The 24566-nt window shown below is 41.7% G+C and overlaps 1 protein-coding gene across 2 annotated transcripts; it reads left to right on the forward strand.

The window, feature by feature from the left end:
- The first annotated feature begins 120 nt into the window (after window positions 1-120).
- On the forward strand, window positions 121-17295 carry LOC113875589 (zinc finger protein 347-like). 2 transcript variants are annotated; one of them, XM_027514123.1, is made up of 5 exons: window positions 121-205; window positions 1338-1413; window positions 2012-2062; window positions 4889-5015; window positions 12558-17295. In XM_027514123.1, the coding sequence occupies exons 4-5, from the start codon at window positions 4982-4984 to the stop codon at window positions 14141-14143; spliced, it is 1620 nt and encodes a 539-aa protein (XP_027369924.1). In that variant the 5' UTR covers window positions 121-205; window positions 1338-1413; window positions 2012-2062; window positions 4889-4981; the 3' UTR covers window positions 14144-17295. The 2 variants fall into 2 exon arrangements, with proteins under 2 accessions (XP_027369924.1, XP_027369923.1); XM_027514122.1 differs by lacking the exon at window positions 2012-2062.
- Window positions 17296-24566: the final 7271 nt, after the last annotated feature.

Here is a 24566-nt window from a genome sequence, read left to right on the forward strand (position 1 = left end):
GGACTGGCTGGGGTCACTCATTTCTGACTCTTGTAACCCCTTGGCCTGTAGCCTGCAGGCTCCTCTCCATAGAATTCTCCAGGCAGGAATACTGGAGTGAGCTGCCATTCTCTTCTCCAGGGCGTCTTCCCAACCGAGGGATCGAACCCGGGTCTCCAACATTGGCAGCGGATTCTTTAACGTCTGAGCTACCAGAAAAGTCCTGGTAGGTAGCATACACTCAGAGAAACACAAACACGTATATAATGACATGCACCCATAAAAATGGCGATTTTTGTCACTTGGGATCACTTGGATGAATGTAGAGAATATTATGCTAAGTGAATTAAGGCAGGTAGGAAAAGACTGATTATATGTGCTTGCTTATATGTGGAATGTAAAAATCTGAAACCACTAGTAGCAGACAGTGGGATGGTGGTTATCTGGGGCTGGGAGGTGGGGAAAATGGGGAGATGCTGGTCAAAAGGTAGAGACTTTTGAGTTGTAAAATGAGTGCGTCCTGGGGAGGTGTGTGCAGCATGCTGACCGTAGTTAATGCTGTTCTGTTACTGCATGCTGGGAATTTGTCAGGAGAGTACGTCATGAGTGTTGTCACCACACATGGAACATGGGAATTTGGAGGTGATGGATGTGTTGGTTCGTGGATTGTTATAAATATTTCACAGTGTAGACATGTGTCACATGGTCACATCGTGCATGGTATGTGTACACATCCCTTCTTGTTAGTCCATTCAATGTCAGTCAGGCTGGAAAAGAAGAAAGTGGGAGGTAGGCTAGACTTGACCCCTTGAGTGGTATTCAACCCAGGCTTCACATGAGATCATGAGGCATTTTGCCTGGGCATGTATTGTACCCCTCCCCCAACAGACACGCTCCTCAGGTTCTCATGTGGGGCCTCGCCCCAGGAATGTGAACAGAGCCACAGATGATTCCGATCTGGATCCTGCATTGGGCACCAGGGCTCTTAGCCTCCACTTCTGAGACTGAGATCAGGCCCTGGGGGAGGGGAGGGTGCTCTGCTCTGAGTGGGGCTGGACCAGGGCCTGCTGTGTGACCTGAACGGCATCGTGGGGTCAGCGGAGGTACCCCCTGCTGCTGTGTGCATGAGGCCTCACCAGGAAGGAAGTGTGATCCCAGGGAAAGTGTGGAAAAGTCCCGTGTTGAACTCTATGCTGCAGTTGACTGTCCTGAGTCCCTCCTGAGACAGTGGCCACAGAGGACTGTTTGTTTCACACGGTGAAGGCTTCCCTGTGTGTGTGGTTGGGGCTCAGGAAGCGGATGTGTTGACCCTAAGCATTAAATACCATGTTTTCCACCTTCTTGACACTCCTCTGAAGACTTGCGTTAGCTGAGGAATAAGCCCAGAACAGGAGGAAGGTGAAAGAAAACGTGTCAGGAATGGCTCTTTCTCAGGTAAGGTCATATTCTCAGTGGATTCTCAATCTGTCCTGCCTGAAGTATCCATTTTTGGACTCGCTAATCTTGTCTGACTCTGCAGTGCCTTGTCTGACTCCTGTACATTCACACTCACCCCGGGGCTTTCCCTCAGGGTTTGTCGTCCTCACTTAGATCCTGTCTCCCCATGACCCCGTGACCTGGCCCTTTTGAGGAGGCTCCCCTGGGCACCGTGTTGGGCAGGGCTTCTCACCCACGGGTTGGAGACAGGGTCTCAGTGCTGTTGGGCAGCAGGGATTGCTTAGGGCCCATCTGGATGCCCTGTCTGCTCTCTGTCAACCAGGGTAAAGAAGCTGCATGTAGATGTGAGATATTAAAATGCTTAATACATGCCAAAATCTGAAAAAGAGTCCAATAAGGGGAAATCAGTCCTACTTTTTATAGTACATTTAAAACTAAGTGAGGACCTCCTTGAAAATCTTAAATGTTTGGGAGTGAAATGAAAAGTTCAGAAAGAGACCTCAGGGCTAGAGAATGTTTCATTACAGCATCTAATTTAAACTATGAAATATATTTTGCTAATTATTTATTCTTCCTTTTTGGCCACACGATGCAGCTTGCAGGGTCTTAGTTCCTTGAGGAGGACTTGAACCTGAAATGCTATGGTGTAAGTGCAAGATCTTAAACCCTGGACTGACAGGGAATTCCCCCAACTTTCCTAATCATGATGCAATATTTGGTCATGGAATGAAAACATAAACTTTGGATTTTGTTAATAACTACATACCTAACAATAAGAATAAGATAATATTACTATATTTAAATATACTTTTTCTGCTGTACTGGCTCTTCATTGCTTCACTGGCTTTATCCAGTTCTGGCGAGTGATGGCCACTCTCTAGTTGTGGTGTGTGGGCTCCTCATTACGGTGGCTTCTCTTTTCTTGCAGCCCAGGCTCTAGAGCATGCTGGCTTCAGTAGTTTCACCTGCTGGGCTCTAGAGCTCTGGCTCAGAAATTGAGGCCCACAGGCTTAGATGCCCTTTGGCATGTGGAATCTTTATTGACCAGGTATCAAACTTGTGTCTCTTGCACTGCCCAGTGGATTCTTTACCACTGAGCCTCCAGGAAAGCCCTCATATTATTTTTAAATATAGCTATTATATACAGATTAGAATAAATCTTCTGTATATTACTTTCTGCTTGTATTTTCATTTTTTTGAACTAATATAAGATAATGTTGAGGACTTCCCTGGTGGTACAGTGGATAAGAATGTGCCTGCCAATGTAGGGTGCATGGGTCCCATCCCAGGTCCAGGAAGATGCCTCAGAGCAAAGACGCCCAGGCGCCATAACTACTGAAACCCACACACTCTATGCTCCAAAACAAGAGAAGCCACTGTAATGAGAAGCCCGTGCACTGCAGCTGCAAATACAGAAAGCCTCCTCACAGCAAGAAAGACTCAGCAAAACCAAAGTAAATAACTTGAAAAAGACATAGAATGCAGACAAATTACTGAAGTACAAACTGATGCATTTTTAATGTCCTAAAGATGCTGAAATACACGTGAATAAAAGAAAACGAGAGTATCATCCCAGAATGTGTCAAAAGGCATCACCTTGGAGTAGGAGATGGCCACTCACTCCAGTATTCTTGCCTGAAAATCCCATGAACAGAGGAGCATGGCAGGCTACCATGAGGTCGCAAAGATCTGACCCGACAGCAACAAAGCAACAACAACCTCCACACACAGCAGAGTGAGCTCCCAAAAACAAATCTAAACCTCTGATTTACCTCCTGCAGATTCTTCAGTGACTTCCAGTTACTTTTGGAATAAAGTCCTAAATCCAAAGACCTTGTAGAAAGCGGCCTCTACCTGGCATCACCCCTCTTTGTTCCCTGTGTCCCAGTTAGACTGACTGACTTTCTGTTCACTAAATACCTTCCTGCCTCAGAGCCAGCACTCAGGCTGTTCTCTCTGCTTGCAACACTCTTCCATTTCCCACCTTGCCAATCCTAAGTGTTTCCTCCTCATGGAGACCTTGTGTGATTTCTTGATGTACGTCAAGACTTTCTGATAAATCTTCTCTTAGCACCAGGCCTGTTTCAGAGCACATGTTGCAATAGTAACTTTAAAATTATGGATGTAATTGGGTGGCTGGCTGCTAGACTGTAAGCTCCATTATGTTCACTGCTGTACTCCCAGTTTGGGGACCACGTTGACACTCTGTAAATTTGGATTGAAAGAAAAAATAGACAGGTCTTCCTTGTTTCAACCAGTTGTGTGTTTACATTTGCATGTGTGAGTGCATGGATCTGTAATCCCATGGTTTTATTACAGAACATCATCTCATAAACATGTTTTATGCTTTGTAGCAGTTGAAATTGTATCTTAAGTGTTTTCCTTTCCTTTAAGTTTTTTCTATCTCATTACATGAATGATGTAAACAGTAGTAAGAGTATTGACATTGTGTGGTTGGTGGGAAGAGCGGGTGACCCTGTACAGTGACCATTTATCCTATCATCGTGTCCGACTCTTTGTGACCCAATGGGCCATACATAACCCTTCAGGCTCCTCTGTCCCTGGAATTCTCCAGGCAAGAATACGGGAGTGGGTTGCCATGCCCTCCTCCAGGGGGATCTTCCCCCTGGAGATATGAACACCATGTCCCCTGCATTGCAGGCAGATTCTTTACCGCTGAGCCTTAGGGCAACCCAGATACCTACATATGATACTGCATGTTATAGTGTTCCCTGTGCATTCAGAAGGAGGTAGATAGTAAATTAATTTGTGAATATTTTTCTGTCCATCTATCATGTCTGTCTTTCCTTGGCTAACAAAAGATCTGGGATTCTACACCTCCATTGCACTTCAGCTTTCTTGAACTTGTTTCAGGTATTCTTGGAACTCTCTCTGGATATACTTTGCTGCTCTGGTATTTCTGTTGCCAGTCCCAACCACCTGACCTCAGGTGCTGTTGCCTCATTTCTTAACTGTTTGATCTGCGCAAATTCTTAGAATGACAGAGTTTTCATGGTAAGATGGACCCAGATCTTTCTCTAATGTGCTGTTATGTTGATGATAAGTTCATCTGTGTAAAGTCTTAGAGTAATGCTTAGTGTGTAGGAAGTGTTGAGACACCTGTCATCAGTGTGATGATGTCATAATCAAAACAATGTGTGTTCTTTAAAGCCGCTGTGGACTTTGTCATCTCTGAAGACACCAGTCTTGTAACTCATCTAGATATTGAATGTCCCTTGGTGTGTATAGTGTAACACTTATGCATAAAGAACTCACTGGTTGAATTTATTTGTATATTCTGCATGTATTGTCCATACGAGTGACAAATTCATGTTTATTGGAAGATGTCATAGTCTTATGAAACAACAGGAAAATTACCCGAATTGATCATTACCCCTCTAACCTCTTCTCATTTCGTGTAAAAATAAGAATCCTCCCCAGCGCCTGTTAGTAAAATATGCTTTCATTTCAGACACAGTTGACCATTGAGGATGTGGACATCAAGTTCACTCCAGAGGAGTGGGAATGCCTGGACCCTGCTCAGAGGGCCTTGTACCGGGACGTGATGGTGGAGACCTACAAGAACCTGCTGTCTGTGGGTGAGGATCACTTCCCTGTGAAGTTGGATTCCGGTTTGGGGGTATCTCTGTGTTTTCCCTCTGTGTCTCTTGGCAGCCCCTGTTTTGCTTGACTGAGTTCATAGCCTTGTCCTTTCTTTGGGTGATCTGCCCACTGTGTGATACACAAATTTCTACACAGTTTAAGTATTTATAAAGGTGATTTCAAACTTTGAAATATCCAATTCCCTGTTTTCTACCCTTGTATTCTTGGTTCAGTAGTTCTTGGAAAGAACTAGATACATGGATGCCTGTGTGCTCAGTTGGTACAGTTGTGTCTGACTCTGCAACCCAGTAGACCGTAGCCCTCCAAGCTGCTCTATCCGTGGGACTCTCCCGGCAAGAGTCCTGGAGTAGGTTCCCATGCCCTGGTCCAGGTGCTTTTCCCCCGCATGGGTCGAAGCCATGTCTCCTGCGTGGCAGGTGGATACTTTACCTTTGAGCCCCAAGGAAGCCCAGGTATCTGCATATTATACTGTATATTATACTGTTTCCTGTGCATTCAGAAGGATGCAGATAGTAAATTAATTTGTGAATGTTTTTCTGTCCGTCTATAATGGCCATCACTTCTTGGCTGACAAAAGAAGTTGGATTCTACACCTGGCAATGCAGGAGGCACAGGGTCTACGTCCTCTTTAAAGCAGGCCTGTGAGCTTGCTTCTAACTGGCTGGACATTGCCCTGACTGTGAGTGCCCTGACTGCTTGCTGTGAGTGCAAGGCTTGCAGCACCAGAGATAGATAGGGGACAACTCTTGAGATTGTTGAGCCCTTGGAGGTGCCCTGGCCTACTCAGCTGTAGGCTTAGCAACATTATAAGTTTTGTAAGACAAACAAATAGTATTAACATGCAACCAAAGCTGCTATTTGCTCACAGATTGCCGATGATATCAATTACCGTCCTGGGATTATAAGGGCGAACCCAAAACTGCAATCTTTGAAGTCTCACCCATGACTGTAACATGCTGCCTGGGACCTTTTCCCCACTGGGTCTCCAGATGGGCTGTGTCCCGATACTTCCCAGCACTGTTTGAGTCTGGATGTTGGTCAGAACCCAATTTGGTTGTGTACCTTCTGCTGTTTCTACTTCGCTTTTCTTTTATTGTTAGCATATTGAAAGTCAGCTTGATAATTCTATAATAAGTATTTGTATTACTTATTTCTACAGAACAAGTGGCTTATTTTGTTAACAAATCTTTGAACTTGAGGTGAAAGTGACAACATTTGGCAAAACTTTAATTGGCCCTGTGAGCAGTATTTGTGAGACAAAATGCCACTCTGTAAGAAGAAAGCGGTTAAGGTTGATGAAGTTTTTATTTCCTAATAGGAAGATCTGCATTACTGCTAGTTCGCTGATACTGCAGAAGACAATGGCACCCCACTCCAGTACTGTAGCCTGGAAAATCCCATGGACAGAGGAGCCTGGTGGGCTGCAGTCCATGGGGTCACTAAGAGTCAGACACGACTGAGCGACTTCTCTTTCACTTTTCACTTTCATGCATTGGAGAAGGAAATGGCAACCCACTCCAGTGTTCTTGCCTGGAGAATCCCAGGGACGGAGGACCCTAGTGGGCTGCTGTCTATGGGGTCGCACAGAGTTGGACACGACTGAAGCGACTTAGCAGCAGCAGCAGTAGCAGTTAGCTGATACATGGGATGTTTTCACTGGATAGTGTGAAAATTGGAACCTTAAAGAGGGCTGTACCCTTAGAAGTTACTGAATATTTGTGACTCTCACCCATTGAGAAAGGATAAGAATGCCATGCTGGATGAGAGGCTGGATCCTTCTCTCTCCTACTGTGAGGTACATAAAATGAAAGGGAAACTCACCCAGTCATGTCGGAGTCTTTGCGACCCCATGGACTATAGAGTCCATGGAATTCTCCAGGCCAGAATTCTGCAGTGAGTAGCCTTTCCCTTCTTCAAGGGATCTTCCCAACCCAGGTATTGAACCCAGGTCTCCCCTTTATTGCTGGAGGATTCTTTACCAGCTGAGCCACCAGGGAAGTACAGGAGGTACATAAAGCGATCTTAAAATTGTCTGAAGAGAAGTTACAACTGGAAACAGAATTATGCGATTGGTGATAATGGTTGTCCATATTACAATGTCAAATTATATATTAGCTGATCAAATTCTCACATTTTAAGTGGGCTCTCTCCTGTGCTGGCCCACATCTCTTAACAGTGACCCCCACTGCCTTTCTGTCTCCATTATCTTTGTCCTGTTGTGGCCTTTCACCCCTCCTACTGCTCTGTCTCTCTCTCCATCAGCTAGTCCCCTTCTAACTTCCCCTGTCTGTCAGTGGGGAGGGGGAGCCCAGCTTCCCCCACTCCTGCCCCCACTCTAACAAATGTCTTTACCCCTTCAGATTCTTCTGATCAAGTGAAGAGCCCCATTTCCCAAGATGGACAATCTATGATTTTTATCATCCATCTGCCCCAGTTAATCACAGTCAATTTGAACACTGTTTACTCTGTATTTTAGATATAAGACTGTGACTATTGAAAGGGAAGATAAGTTTTTTGACACAGGGATTGCTGTGATATTCTTTAGACTCTGGAGAAAACTGGTTAAAATGATTTTTTCTTTTTTCTTTTGAAACTAAAAAACCATTTCTTTTTGCATATGGAATAAAAACAGCTAGCTTCTTAAAAAGCCCTGCCTACAGAAAAGCTTGAAGTTAACCTTTACCAGGGATCCCAGATGACTCTAGTGGTAAAGAAGCTGCCTGCCAGTGTGGGAGACACTGGAGATAACCCACAGGAGATGTGGGTTCAATCGCTGGCTTGGGAAGATCCCCTGGAGGAGGATACCAACTCCAATAGAGTCAGAGAGACATTTTAAATCTGTTTGGATTTATGCATGTCTCAGTGTGTGTCTTTGATTTTGGATAATATCGCTGAGGTTTATTTTTAAATGAGCTCTTACTCAATTGGCTTTAAAAGAAAGGAAGCACTTGGGCTTCCCTGGTGGCTCAATGGTAAAGAATCCACCTGCCAGTACAAAGGACAGGTTCTATCCCTGGTCCAGGGAGACTACACATGCCGCAGAGCAGCTAAGCCCGTACACCACCACTACTGAAGCCCACGTTCTCTAGAGCTCATGGTCCACAAGAGAAGTAGGTACAATGAGAAGCTCATTCACCACAACTAGAGAGTAGTCCCCGCTTGACATAATGAGAGAAAGACAGAGCAGTGATGATGACCCAGTGAAGCCAAAAATAATAAGTGAATTAAAAAAACAAAAAACAGTAAGTGCATACAAATCAGTTAGAAGGGAAATTAACCTAAATGAATTTCAGGTTCATGTGAACTGGGAAATATTCAATATTAAATATCTAGTATTAATGTTTACTCATCTAATTAAGACTTATCTTGAGTCATCCACATTGTGTAATAATTCTGTTGTGTTACATTGAGAGATTTAGGACTATTGATGAATATGTTTGGTGCTACTCTGAGATGCTCTCTATAAGAAAGCAAATGTTTTTAGAAGTTATGGTAGTATTTATGTTCACTAATCTAGAAAATGCAATATAAAGCACAGTTCATGGTTGCTTAAGGAAGGTAAGATGTGTGTTTTCAGTGAGAAAGGTGTGAGAAATGAAGTTGAGTTTGGATGCTCATAGCAATGAGTGGAAGCTGGAAGGAAGGTCTTCATTTCCCAGGCCAAGAGTCCTGACCATTGGACCACAGCAGCCAACAATTAGGGCTGAGGTCCCTAGTGTTGCCTGCCTAGTCAATAAAGAATTCAGATGAAGAAGCACAAGGTAAAGAGTAAAGGAAAATGTTTATTGAAAGGAAAAGTACATGCAGAAAGGTGCATGGGCTAGATCAGAGAGACCGCCCCACCTTTGGTAAATGTCAATTCTTTTTAAAGGTACAGTTTTCCAGGTCTTCGTCTCCCCTTGGGCTAGTCACCTTCCTTTGTCCCCTCTGGTTAATTTGTCTCAGGACCTCCCCCTGGGGTGTGAACGCACACCCTAACCAAGATGTATCTCAAAGTGAAGGCTTCTGGGAGAAGCAAGACTCATTATGGCCTGAATTATCCTCTGACTTGACCTCAAGCGACCTTTCTGCACATGTGTAGTGTCTCCGTTAATAGAGTTTTTTCCTTTCTTTGTCATTGCTGTGATTATTCCCTTGAGGTAAGAGACAAAGACTGGCTATTTACCCTGTATTTGTTAGCTATAGATTCCTCAACTGGAGCCCAGCTATCTCTTGTCTCAGGGAATGCAGAGAGAAGGGTGACTGATTGTAGATATCCAATCTGGAGCCCATCTGTCTCCTACGTAAAAATTACATTTTATTAAGGAAGAAGAAATTCAGTCTGACTTACAGGTGGCTGTTTATGTTCATCGCAGCACTGTTTATAATAGCCAGGACATGGAAGCAACCTAGATGTCCATCAGCAGATGAATGGATAAGAAAGCTGCGGTACATATACACAATGGAGTATTACTCAGCCATTAAAAAGAATACATTTGAATCAGTTCTAATGAGGTGGATGAAACTGGAGCCTATTATACAGAGTGAAGTAAGCCAGAAGGAAAAACATAAATACAGTATACTAACGCATATATATGGAATTTAGAAAGATGGTAACAATAACCCAGTGTACGAGACAGTAAAAGAGACACTGATGTATAGAACAGTCTTATGGACTCTGTGGGAGAGGGAGAGGGTGGGAAGATTTGGGAGAATGACATTGAAACATGTAAAATATCATGTAAGAAACGAGTTGCCAGTCCAGGTTCGATGCACAATACTGGATGCTTGGGGCTAGTGCACTGGGACGACCCAGAGGGATGGTATGGGGAGGGAGGAGGGAGGAGGGTTCAGCATGGGGAACACATGTATACCTGTGGTGGATTCATTGTGATATTTGGCAAAACTAATACAATTATGTAAAGTTTAAAAATAAAATAAAATTAAAAAATTAAAAAAAATTAAAAAAAAAAAAAGGAGAGAAAGGTTTATGGAAAGTGGACCCCAAGAAAAGAGGTGTCAAAGGTTAGGTCTTTCTATGATCTGTAGCAGTGTGTCATTTGACTCCTGTCAATGTTATTGCTTGATTTTGGGGAGCATGTGATGAGGTGTTTCAAAGGGATCTAATTCCTCTCTGTCCCCCTTCTGTGCTGGATTCCGTGGGATGTCCACTTTTTGGTCCATGTAGAGCAATAGTAACACCTCCAGAGCTGTAATCCCTGGAGCCAGCCTGCTTCTCTTCGTATTTGCTGCACTTGGGAGACCTCATTGGAAGAAGGGAAGAGAATGGCCAACCTTTGATTGCATTTGGTATCTCGGATCCTACACAGAGCTGCCTTCAACCTGTCTTCCTGTTCAGAACCCTCAGCTATTCCTGTTGTTACTGCTTTTGCCACAACCTTCAGCAGTACGTTGGGAGAAGGCAATGGCAACCCACTCCAGTACTCTTGCCTGGCAAATCCCATGGACAGAGGAGCCTGGTAGGCTGTAGTCCATGGGGTCGCTAGGAGTTGGACACTACTGAGCGACTTCCCTTTCACTTTTTCACTTTCATGCATTGGAGAAGGAAATGGTAACCCACTCCAGTGTTCTTGCCTGGAGAATCCCAGGGACGGGGGAGCCTGGTGGGCTGCCGTCTCTGGGGTCACACAGAGTCGGACACAACTGAAGTGACTTAGCAGTAGCAGTAGCAGTCAGCGGTATATGTAACAGGAATGTGGTTTTTATCTTCTGTGATTGTAACTCAGGAAGCCTGTAAGGACGGTGGACTCAGATCTTCTCTTCCATCCCCAGTCTTGCATATGTGAATCATGCTCCAGGTTCCTTCCGTCCATGCTCATACTGTACAAAATGACCCGTGCTCATCCACTGAACCACATTTTCAGGACATGGATTGATATGTGGGGGAGTGGTACTTGAGAAACCATTTATAGGTGAGATGGCTGAGTAAGGCTGTTTGTTACGCAGATCAGTTCTTGTGTCTCACTTGACCTTATGTTTTTAAAGTCCTGAAGTTTGTTGTAACCTTTTGTAATGTGTTCTGCCCAAGTGGGCCCTGGTGGTTAAGAACATGCATGAATCTGTAGGTCTGGGTTTCAGTCCTGCTTTGCTCATTACTTCATGTGCCATGGAATTATGTTCATGAACCCTGGGAATCTACTACTTTTATTTGAAAAATTGAGGTAATTCATGCTTTTAGGTGTCATAGAATTTTGACTATTTTACTGAAAAGGTCAGAAGTTACTTTTTTTTTTTTTTTTCCTGAAGCATGTGGCTGACGGGATCTTAGTACTCCACTCAGGGATGGAATCTGTACCCCCTACAGTGTAATCATGTAATGCTATCCACTAGACCATCAGGAAATTTGCCTCAAAGATTACTTTTGCTTAAAATGCATATTTACTTCATGTCATTGTTATTGTGACATATCTCTTTGTCTGCATTACATCCTGTATATTGTTAATTTACATTTCGTTCTGAAGAGTTTGTCTCTGACTCTAGTTAATAAGTTTTCAAATAATATTCCTCTTTTATAGCGTATTCTTTACCTCTCAGCCATAAGGAACGCCCCAAAGCTTGTTCCTTTACATGTATCTTAGAGCCAATGAACCGAGTAAGTGAAGGATACTGTATAGATAGGCAGTTGCTATATTGAGTGGCTGTTATTTAAGTAGAGATTGTTTCATTTATTAATTCTTTGTCATTTAAAGATGACAGTATGTTTTACACAGTATAACTCACACGAACCACTTGTTATAAAATGACATATGTCTGTCTAGTCATTGATTTATAAGAGGTATTTAGAAAAGTGTTCTTTCTTTTTTGTAAAAAGTATTTTAGGGAATTCCCTGACAGTCCAGTGGATAGGAGCACTTTCACTGCAGTGATCCTGGGTTTAATCCATGGTTAGAGAACTAAGATCTCATAAGCCCTCATAGGGAGGGGGGCTGTTTTAATAAATTCTTTATTTTCACTATGCAGTGTTTGTTGAACAGTTGTCAACTGCCATTTATGTTTTACAGTTTTCGTTAGAATGCTTCCTGTGGATTATTTACCATTACAGTGTATTGCCTTGTTGATCCTTTCTTGCTTAGTTGCTCAGTCCTTTCTGACACTTTGTGGTGTCATGGACTGTAGCCCGCCAATCTCCCCATCCGTGGAATTTGTACTATTTTTTTATCCTCAATTATGAGACAGAAGTGTGTTTCTACCAAGTAGAATGAGCTTTGAGATCATGGTGGGAAAAGATCTTTTCCTTTGAGAATTGACATGGGTTTGCATAAAATGAATGTTTTCCTGATTGTGTCTTTCAAACTTGGGTACCCTAAAATTAATTTGAATTCTGTGTGATTGCTCTTTTCTTTTTTAAGGAGTTCTATTCCTTTAGTGTCCCTTATATTTTTAGTTCATCATTGGGAAGATTCAAAATACTGTTCAGGATGGGTATGACTTTTGGTATAATATGATGTGTTCAACAGGAAAAAATTTATTTATGAATTGTAATTAATACGATACCTATGGTTCTTTATATCTTGTAGATGTGTCTCGTATAGATATGACCATGAAATTACAAGCAAAAGGAAACAGTGGAAAAGGAGAAATTTTTCAAAGAGTGATATTTGGGAGAGCTGAAACTTCTGAAATTAAAGATTTTTTCCTCGGGAAGATACAGGAAACTGTGGATGGTTTTGAGAGTCTGTGGACAGATAATGAAAGAAGAGACTACGGAATATCTATATCCCATAACAAAAATCTCACTGACGGAAGAGATCATCAGAGTAGAAATGATGCAGGAGATAAGCCTGTTGAAAGGCACGAATCAAACTTTCATGATGAATTGCAGATGCTTCAGTCTGAAGGGACAATTTTTGAATGTAGTCAAGTCGTGATGCATATGAACAGTAGTGCTTCAGTTTTGCCAATTCAGAGAACTCATAGTGTCTACAAAGGCAATTCTCATAAAAATGAGTGTGCTGTTATGCATCCCTCAGAACAGGCCCCAGACCCAGAAGGACACAAGAAAAAATCTTACAAAAGTAATGAGTGTGGCATAACCATGCTTCAGGACTCAGAACTCACTAGACATCAAAGAATCCATATAGGAAGATTACCATATAAAGCTGACGTATGTGGCAAGGCGTTTAATGATAATGTGAGGCTTGCAGTTCATCAGAGAAATCATACCGGAGAGAAACCGTATAAATGTGATGTATTTGGTCACTGCTTTAAGCACAATGCACACCTTCAAAACCATGGGAGAACTCATACTGGAGAGAAACCATATAAATGTGATGTGTGTGCAAAAGCCTTTACTTGCAAAGAAAGTCAGGCACTTCATCCGATCCTTCATACTGGAGAGAAACCATATAAATGTGATATATGTGGCCGTGGCTATACTAGAAAGTCAGACCTTGGAATTCATCAGAGAGTTCATACTGGAGAGAAGCCATATACATGTGATGTGTGTGGCCGTGGCTATACTCGAAAATCAGACCTTGGAATTCATCAGAGAGTTCATACTGGAGAGAAGCCATATAAGTGTGATCTCTGTGGACAGGCCTTTACTCGCAAAGAAAGCTACACAGTTCATCAGATCCTTCATACTGGAGAGAAACCATATAAATGTGATGTGTGTGGCTGTGGGTATACTCGAAAGTCACGCCTTGGAATTCATCAGAGAGTTCATACTGGAGAGAAGCCATATAAGTGTGATCTCTGTGGACAGGCCTTTACTTACAAAGAAAGCCACACAGTTCATCAGATCCTTCATACTGGAGAGAAACCATATAAATGTGATGTGTGTGGCCGTGGCTATACTCAAAAAGCACAACTTGTAATTCATCAGAGAGTTCATTCTGGAGAGAAGCCATATAAGTGTGATCTGTGTGAACAGGCCTTTACTCGCAAAGAAAGCCACACAGTTCATCAGATCCTTCATACTGGAGAGAAACCATATAAATGTGATGTATGTGGCCGTGGCTATACTCGAAGCAGACAACTTGCAATTCATTGGAGACTTCATACTGGAGAGAAGCCATATAAATGTGATGTATGTGGCAAGGCCTTTAGTGTAAATAGAAGCCTTAGAACGCATCGGAAAATTCATACTGAAGAGAAACCATAAAAATGTGATATATGTGGCAAGGCCTTTAGAGTAAAAGGAAGCCTTACATCTCATCAGAAAATTCATACTGGATAGAAAGCATATCAATGTGATGCATGTGGCAAGGTCTTTAGTTTCAAATCAGCCTTAACTCTCCATCAGGCAGTTCATACAGGAGAGAAAGCACAGAAATGTATCTATGGGGCAAAGTCTTCAATTCCAGCTGTTACTTTGCAGTTCATTGGAGAACTCATTTTCGAGAGATGTTTGTGGCAAGCCCTTTAGTCAAACTGCAAACCTTGCAATTCATCGGAGAATTCATACTGGAGAGAAAGCATATGAATGTGTTGTCTGTGGCAAGGCCTTTAGTCATATTGGTAAGCTTGCAGTGTATCCAAAATTCATACTAGAGAATAACCATATAAATGTGTTGCGTGTAGCTGATCCTTTCCTTGAAGTGCACAACATGGAATTCATCAGAGAATTAATACTGGAGAGAAAACAAATGTGATCTCAGTGTCAAGGCTTGTAATCTAAACACAAACCTTGTAGTTCATCAGAGAATTCATATTAGAAACCTTACAATTGAAACAATGGTTACAAACTTTAGTGCTCAGTCAGCCTTAACTCACCATCAGGTAGTTCATATAGGAGAGAAAGCATGGAAATATAATGTATGTGGCCAGTTTTTTACTTGAAATGACTGTCATAGGAAGCATCAGATAATTCATAGTGGAGAAAACTGTTACAAATGGAACAATTGTGAGAAGCATTTTAGTGCAACTGTGATGAGTGTGGCAGAGCGTTTAATCTGAGTTCAGGCCTTATGATTCACCAGAGAATTTGTACTGTATAGAAAGTGTACAAATGAAATGATTGTGGCAAAGCTTTTAGTTCATGTTCAGCCTTAACTGACCATTCGGCAGTTCATACAGGAGAGAAGCCACATAAATGGGATTTATATGGCAAAGCCTGCAGTCACAAGGAATGGCTTTGCAGATCATCTGAGAATCAGTACTGCAGTGAAAACATACAAATGACTACATTTGTATGTAAATGTAGTAAACTACTGCAGTAAACTACGTGAAGTTTTTGACCTTCCAAAAAGTCAAACGAGGAAACTGCACAAATGTGGTCGATGTGGCAGAGGCTTGATTCTGTATTCAGATCTAACTAATCCTCAGGTAATTAATTCTGAATTGAAATCTTGCCCACATAGTGCATGTGGTAAGTCTTTTGCATGGCATTCAGTTTTTTACAAAACACGAGAAAATGCCTACTGTCAAGATTCCATACATTCAGAGCACAGTCAATCCCTCCAGTGGAGGAAATCATGTAAATGTCTGCAGCCAGGATTTCAATAATGGGCTGATCATTCCCATCATCAGAGAATTCATAATGCAAAGAAATCTTACAAATATGAGTGTGGAAAATCCTTCAGGTGGCATACAGGCCTAAAAAGACATCAGGTGACCCATACTCAAGAGGACTTCCAAAGATAATCAATGTGGCCAGGCTTTTTGTTTACACCTTAGGCTTCTTGAGCCCAAACTGTATCAATGTAATAAGTGTGTCGGGTTTTTAGGCAACAATCCAACTTCAGGCTTCATTAAAGAAGTCATTTTGCAGAGAAAGTTTAGAAGTGACATGAGTATGTAAAACCTTTACTCAGGGGTCACATCTCACCAACTATCAAATCATCCATGCTACAGAGAAGCTTACTAGTGCAGAATATGTGGCAAGGCTTTTAGGTGCTCCCTGTATCTCAGTGTTCAGCAAATACTTTATACTTAGAAATGCAACTTTTATGGCAGTCGTCACAATTACTGCTCAGTCTTTAGGTATCTAAGAACATATATCCTATAGATAAACCACACAAATACAATATCTGGGAAGAATTTTACCCAAACATCAAAGTTGGGAAACATTCTGGAGCAGTGCTTTACAAATGCAATGGAGGTGGAGAAAGTTTCAGCTTGAGTTGAAGTATTAGACAAGACTCCATAGTAAAGAGGAGTCTTGGAATTGGATGGCAAAGGCCTTTCTGCAGGCTTCAGAGTGCACTAGGCTTCAGAATATATGTTTCAGAGAAACCACACAGAAGTAATGTGCTCAGTAAAGCCTTAAGGCAAAGATCAAAATGATGGAACCTGAGAGGGCAAGCTTACAGAAGTAATGAATTTTTTCATGAGATATTCACACCTTGGGTGTGATTTATGCAGGCCAGAAACTACAGATAAACTGAATTTGGAAATACATTTAAGAAAATTTATTTCCTCAAGATTCTCCCCAAGATTCATATCGGGGAGAATCCTTAGAATTGTAATGACTTTCATAAAATTTTGGGACAGTTCTTACAACAGATCACATGAGAAGATTCATTTTAGGATTAAATCTTTAGTTTTCCAACAATTAACCTCCTGTTTTATGGCAGTATAATTATGTTAAGTGTGTTGAAACTTCCTGACCTTTTGAAATGATCACTAATCTTCAGTGTATATTTAATTCCTTGAGTTTTCTTGAAAAGGTGATGTTATTTTTTAATGACATTTCTGCAAGGTTTGACAGCTTTTATAGCTTTCTTAGGGAGTTTCATGATGGTTTCTGCAAAGAAATCAGTAAGATGAAGGAGCAGACTTCATTAGGTGTGCTTCGTTAATATCCATCTTTCATGGGTAAACAGGGACACTAAAATATCAAATTCAGTGGTGTGTGAATTAGGATCAGCGAGGGACAGAGAACCATGTCAAACCATGACAGGACTCAGCATGCTCATTATGTTCAGGATGCCCTTCTGTACACAGGCCACCGTGATTATAGGACTGAATGATGTACCATCTGCCTATGCAAAGAGCAACCTGGACATTAAGGGACTTGGGCTTTTCATGGGAGGGGAGTTGACAGGTTACTGAAGACTGATTACGTGGGAGAAATTATAGCAGGGAAATGCTGGTCATTTTCTCCCTTAACTGGCTGTTGCCATTGCATATAAATGATTAATGGAAACGTCTTGGAAATTGAAGAAAATGGGATCCAAAGAACCAGAAAAGTATGCATGTGTATCTGTTTCATCACTGATTGCTGCAATTTGTGTTGTACTTCTGTTTTCTTCAGAATGTATCCTAAGTCTTGTAATCTAATAAAATTTGTATCATTTTCCCCATAACCCTGAATGGATCATGTTTCTTCCAACAACACAGTTTTTCACCACCTCAACTTCATAACAGAAACTAGGAATGCACCAAAGGCACTCCAGGTAGAAAAAATGTAGAATTTCTTTTCATGATGACATCAAACAATAAGCAATTTGGGGATTATATACTTATAATTTGCAATTCAGTTATTACAGCACACTCTGTCCATAACGGAACAATTGTATTTCCGATGTCCGCTTGTGCCAAAATGAAACTAATAGCATGTGCCTAATTTACATGAAGTGAAAATATGAATAATAAATGTACAAAAACTAGGAAATAAAACACTTTCAAAATAAGATTAAAGGTGATAGCTCTTTTTGAGCTGGGAGGATCCTGAAATAAATTATTTTTTGTTATTCATTTGTTATTGGTCATATAGTTGTGGCTTATAGGATATCTCCAAAGCATATAGGAATTTCCCAGACCAGGGATCTCTCCCATGTCTCTATTTGGCAGGTGGATTCCTTACCACTGAGCACCAGGGAAGACCCAGAAATAGTTTAGAGTCCACACTATATTATGGGAATATTTTTGTTTGATAAACTAGAAATTTCATATATTCAGTCCCCAATATGTTGGATCTTGTTACTTTGCAGTCACTGAAAGAACAAGATGCAACGAAACCCAAAGTTTGGTTTGGATTTTGAGACAAATGAAGCCATATGTTGAACTCTTATGAGAATGTTAACTGCTGAAGCTTTCTAGTGGAAGCATGGTAGCCTGCCAAACTGTTCGGTTCAGTTCAGTCGCTCAGTCGTGTCCGACTCTGCGATCTTATGGACTGCAGCATGCCAGGCTTCCCTGTTCATCACCAACTCCTGGAGCTTGTCAAACTCATGGCCATCGAGTCAGTGATACGATCTAACCATCTCATCGTCTGCCGTCCATTTCTCCTGCTCTCAATCTTTGCCAGCACCAGGGCCTCTTCAAATGAGACCGTTCTTTTCATCAGGGGGCCAAAGTATTAGAGTTTCAGCTTCAGCATTAGTCCTTCCAATGAATATTAGGACTGATTTCCTTTAGGATAGACTGGTTGGATCTCCTTGCAGTGCAAGGGACTGTCAAGATTCTCCAACACCACGGTTCAAAATAATCAGTTCTTTGGCGCTCAGCTTTCTTTATAGTCCAACTCTCAAATCCATACATGAATACTGGAAAAACCATACGTTTGATCAGACAGATCTCTGTTGGCAAATAATGTCTGCTTTTTAATATGCTGTCTAGATTGGTCATAACTTTTCTTCCAAGGAGGAAGTGTCTTTTAATTTCATGGATGCAGTCACGATCTGCAGTGATTTGGGAGCCCAAGAAAATAGTCTGCCACTGTTTTCACTGTTTCCCCTTTAATTTTCCTTGAAATGATGGGACCAGATGCCATCATCTTAGTTTTCTGAATGTTGATTTCAAACCAACGTTTTCACTCTCGTCTTTCACTTTTCTCAAGAGGCTCTTTAGTTCTTCACTTTCTGCCATAAATGTGGTGTCATCTGCATGTCTGAGGTTGTTGACATTTCTCCCGGAAATCTCGATTCCAGCTTGTGCTTCTTTCAGCCCAGCATTTCTCTTAATGTATTTTGCATGTAAGTTAAATAAGCAGGGTGACAATATACAGTCTTCATGTAACCCTTTCCCTATTTGGAACCAGTCTGTTGATGTCCAGTTCTAACTTTTGCTTCCTGACCTGCACACAGATTTCTCAAGAGGCAGGTCAGGTGTTCTGGTATTCCCATCTGAAGAATTTTCTAGAGTTTGTTGTGGTCCACACAATCAAAGGCATTGGCATAGTCGATAAAGCAGAAGTAGATACTTTTCTGGAACTGTCTTGCTTTTTTGATGATTCAACTGATGTGGGCAATTTGATCTGTGGTTCCTCTGCCTTTTCTAAATCCAGATTGAAGGTCTGGAAGTTCATGGTTCACATCCTGTTGAAGCCTGGCTTGGAGAATTTTGAGCATTACTTTACTAGTGTGTGAGATGAGTGCGACTCTGCAGTAGTTTAGCATTCTTTGGCATTGCCTTTCGTTGAGATTGGAATGAAAACGGACCTTTTCCAGTCCTGTGGCCACTGCTGAGTTTTCCAAATTTGCTGGCCTATTGAGTGCAGCACATCCACAGCATCTTTTAGGATTTGAAATAGCTCAACTGGAATTCCATCACTTCCACTGGCTTTGTTCACAGTAATGCTTCCTAAGGCCCACTTGACTTCCCATTCCAGAATTTCTGGCTCTAGGTTGGTGATCACACCATCGTGTTTATCTGGGTCATGAAGATCTTTTGTGTATAGTTCTTCTGTGTGTTCTTACCACTTCTTCTTAATACCTTCTGCTGCTTTTTGGCCCATACCATTTCTGTACTTTATTGTGCCTGTCTTTGCATGAAATATTCCCTTGGTATCTCTAATTTTCTTGAAGAGATCTCTAGTCTTTCCCATTCTATGTTCCTCTATGTCTTTGCATTGATCCTGAGGAAGGCTTTCTCATCTCTCCTTGCTATTCTTGGGAACTCTGCATTCAAATAGTATATCGTTTCTTTTCCATGCTTTTGGGAAAAGCATACTTAAAAAGGAATGGTGACATTCTTGGAGTGTTAAGATGATTACTGGATGGCAAGGAGGGGAGAGTTTTTGCTCTGGTGAACTACTAGTTGGTATCAAAGGAAGGAGGCCTTAAATTTTTTTCTCAGCCTGCCCAGAGAGGCAGCACAGGAAGTGGTTGTTTTTAAAGTCTAAAGGAGTCAGTAGTCAAACATCGAAAAACCACAGTGAGACTGTTTAAGAAAACAATGAATGTTTACACATGCTATGAATTTATAATATTCCTGTATGGTACACATATGTTCCATTGTTCATATGGTTGAAGACGGCCATAGCTTACTATTTATCTATGTTACTAAACGGATAAACTACTAAACGAAGATCATGGCATCCGGTCCCACCACTTCATGGGAAATAGATGGGGAAACAGTGGAAACAGTGTCAGACTTTATTTTTCTGGGCTCCAAAATCACTACAGATGGTGACTGCAGCCATGAAATTAAAAGACGCTTACTCCTTAGAAGGAAAGTTATGACCAACCTAGATAGCATATTCAAAAGCAGAGACATTACTTTGCCAACAAAGATTTGTCTAGTTAAGGCTATGGTTTTTCCTGTGGTCATGTATGGATGTGAGAGTTGGACTGTGAAGAAGGCTAAGCGCCAAAGAATTGATGCTTTTGAACTGTGGTGTTGGAGAAGACTCTTGAGAGTCCCTTGGACTGCAAGGAGATCCAACCAGTCCATTCTGAAGGAGATCAGCCCTGGGATTTCTTTGGAAGGAATGATGCTAAAGCTGAAAGTCCAGTACTTTGGCCACCTGATGCGAAGAGTTGACTCATTGGAAAAGACTCTGATGCTGGGAGGGATTGGGGGCAGAAGGAGAAGGGGACGACAGAGGATGAGATGGCTGGATGGCATCAGTGACTCGATGGACGTGAGTCTGAGTGAACTCCAGGAGTTGGTGATGGACAGGGAGGCCTGGCGTGCTGCGATTCATGGGGTCGCAAAGAGTCGGACATGACTGAGCGACTGATCTGATCTGATCTTTTACCTAAGGTATTTTTACAGTAGCCTAATGAACATTACATATCTATACAAAAAAGATCTTCATGACCCAGATAACTGTGATGGTGTGATCACTCACTTAGTTGAGGTATTGCAAATCCTTAAAGTGCTGCACTCAACATTCCAGCAATTTTGGAAAACTCAGGGGTGGCAATAAGACTGCAAAAAGTCAGTTTTCATTCCAACCCCCTAAAAAAGCAATGCCAAATAATCTTCAAACTACCTCACATTTGTACTCATCTCACATGCTTGCTCAAAATTCTCCAACCCAGGCTTCAACAGGTTGTGAACCATGAACTTCCAGATGTTTGAGCTGGATTTAGTAAAGGCAGAGGAACCAGAGATCAAATTGCCCACATCCATTGGATCATTGAAAAAGCAAGATAGTTCAAAAAAAATATCTACTTCTGCTTTATTGACTATGCCAAAGCCTTTGATTGTGTGGACCACAACAAAGTCTGGAAAGTTCTTCCAGAAATGGGAATACCAGACCACTTACCTGCCTCTTGAGAAATCTGTGTGCAGGTCAGGAAGCAACAGTTAGAACTGGACATCAACAAGAGACTGGATCCAAATAGGGTAAGGATTACATGAAGACTGTATATTGTCACCCTGCTTATTTAACGTATATGCAGAATACATTAAGAGAAATGCTGGGCTGGAGGAAGCCCAAGCTGGAATCGAGATTGCCGGAGAAAATGTCAATAACCTCAGATATGCAGATGACACCACCCTTATGGCTGAAAGTGAAGAACTAAAGAGCCTCTTGAGGAAAGTGAAAGATGAGAGTGAAAAAGTTGGCTTAAAACTCAACATTCAGAAAACTACGACCATGGCATCCATGGTAAGTAGGTAGGGAAACAATGGAACAAGTGAAAGACTTTATTTTCTAGGGCTTCCAGATCACTGCAAATGGTGACTGCATGCATGAAATTAAAAGATGCTTGCTCATTGGAAGAAAAGCTATAACCAACCTAGACAGCATATTAAAAAGCAGAGACATTACTTTGCCAACAAAGCCTTGTCTAGTCAAAGGTATGGTTTCTCTAGTAGTCGTATATGGATATAAAGAAAGCTGAGGGCCAAAGGATTGATTGTTTTGAACTGTGGTGTTGGAGAAAACTCTTGAGAGTCCCTTGGACTGCAAGGAGATCCAACCAGTCCATCCTAAAGGAACTCAGTCCTGAATATTCATTGGAAGGACTGATGCTGAAGCTGAAACTCCAATACTTTGACCACCTGAGGCGAAGAAGCGAGTCATTTGAAGAGACCCTGATGCTGGGAAAGATTGAAGGTGGGAGTAGAAGGGGACAACAGAGGATGAGATGGTTGAATGCCATCAACAACTCGATGGACCTGAGTTTGAATAAGCTCTGGGAGTTGGTGATGGATGGCAGGGAGTCCTCCTGTGCTGCAGTCCATGGGGTCACAAAGAGTCAGACACGACTGAGTGACTGAACTGAACTGAATGAACATTACGTGATTGGAAATATGTCTTGGGTTAAATACTAAAAAGAAGTTCTGTTTTCCAGAGGATATTAAACTGTTGATGTCACATTATAGAAATAAGTAATATGCTCCATGGTTCAGTGTCAGCTGTAGTAAAATTTGTTGTTGTTTTTTTTAACAATATTGTGATGGTTTCTGCAGTACACCAACATGAATAGGCTATAGGCATACATATATTCCCTCCCTCCTGAACCCACTTCCCTACCTACCCTATCCCTCCAGGTCTTCAGAGAGCAGTAGGTCTGGGTGCCTTGTCATACATCAAACTCCCATTGGCTATTTTACATATGGTAATATGTAAGTTTCAGTGATTTTCTCTCAAATCGTGCCACCCTATTTTGTTTTTTCAGTAGGTTTTCCTTACCTTTTTTTTTTTTTTTGGTCCACATGTGACTTAGACTTAGTGTCTAGTTTACATTTCTTCCCTGCCTTACACTATCAAATACATTTGTGGGTTATTTTGAGATGTGTAAGATTAAAATGCACATAAGACAATGAGAGGGGACATAATAAATGCCCTAAAAATATGAAGAAATTTCCTTTAGGACTTGAGCTCTGTACATTAATACATATGGAAATATAAGTGGTGCAAAGCTGATAATTTTGGTGCAAATAAACTGTCTTCTGAAGACTTTATATTTTACATTCTGCTTTGTTGTCCACATCTGACAGAGCTTCCTGAAACAACAAAGAAAAGGAAGAAAATGCATTCAAATTTTGAAACAAAAAATAAACTGCCTAATAACCATCAAATGATCATCTAGTAATTTTGACGTTCCATTTCATTGGGAAGTATAGACTTAAGTATTATATATTTTGATGTAAACAAGTTTATCTCAAACGTATTTGAAGCTAAGTCATCACAAGCATAGAGTAGAAACACTTTTTATAAAAAAGAATGCAGTTTTCATTACAGGAAATTTTTTCTCTCTTTAACAATTTTTAAAATTTACTTTTGCCTGTAGGTCTCCATTGTTGCGCTGGCTTTTTTCTCTTTGCAGCGACCAGGGGCTATGAATTCTGTACATAAAATACATAAACCTAGCTGGGGCTTGCTTGGAGACAGGAGTGCTGACCCTCCTTGTTTTGGTCAGTGCACAGCACTCAATGTATTTTCTTTTCCTGCTGTGCTGATTTGGTTTTGCTGCACATGGTCTTTCTCTAGTTAGCAGAGAGCAGGAGCTACTCTCTAGTTGCTGTGTGCAGGCTTATTGCTGTAGCTACTCTTGTTGCAGAACACAAGCTTTAGAGCACAGGCTCAGTACTTGTGTTGCATAGGCTTGTTGCTCCAAGACACGTGGTATCCTCCCAGACTAGGGATCAAACCCTTGTCCAATGCATTGGCAGGTGGATTCTTTACCACTGGACCACCAGGGAGGTACCACTAAGTGTCTTTCAACTGAGAAAACCCCAGTATCTTTCAACCAGGATCCTCGTGTATCTTTTCACTGGGGCCTGTGTATGTTAATACATTGCCATATAAAGTTTGGTGTCCTCAACCAATAACTGGGTGATCTGAAACCAGGAGAGAATGGCCCAAATTTATCTGGACTTCCTGAGGAGGAGGACGGGCCCAAGCAGCCCTTCCTGAAATACCAAGGCCAGAATTTCCAAAGCATTGAACGGTGCCTGATTTTCTCCATCCTGCATTCCCCTCAGGGTGCACTGTCGCTGGGCCACTTCAGTGACTAATAAGCTTGATCCTTGAAGAAGTGGAATGTCAAGACATTTGTCACCTTAGAACTGTTAGTATGAAGTAGTGCATTCTAAGAGTTGTGTGTTTTAGCCTGTAATTCCCACACAAAGCTAGTTCTTATTTACTTAAACTGCTAAATAATTCTAATTCCTGGAATATTCCTGGGTCCAGCCACTGCCCTACATTAATCCCCACCCCACTCCCACCTACCCCCAGCCCAGTGGCCATGCCTGGTTTTAGTTCCCAGGCCTCTGAATCGCTTCAGCCTCATCAGCAGGAAACCTTACTTTTGACAGTTATTATCCCACAGAATTCCAGCTTTTATTTTGAAACTGTTACAGATAGTTACTTAAACTAATGATGAATCAGTGGTGCAACTCAAGACGTGAAACACTGTGTGTGTGCCTAGTCCCTCAGTCATGTTAACTCTTTGGGTCCACAT

This window comes from Bos indicus x Bos taurus, chromosome 18 (genome assembly GCF_003369695.1).
Source record: "Bos indicus x Bos taurus breed Angus x Brahman F1 hybrid chromosome 18, Bos_hybrid_MaternalHap_v2.0, whole genome shotgun sequence".
Taxonomy (NCBI): Eukaryota; Metazoa; Chordata; class Mammalia; order Artiodactyla; family Bovidae; genus Bos; species Bos indicus x Bos taurus.

Excerpts from the sequence above, each read along its gene's own strand:
- LOC113875589 (XM_027514122.1), top strand. Across the intron at positions 5,016-12,557 it reads CAAGAACCTGCTGTCTGTGG|ATGTGTCTCGTATAGATATG; the intron begins GTGAGGATCACT and ends TATATCTTGTAG.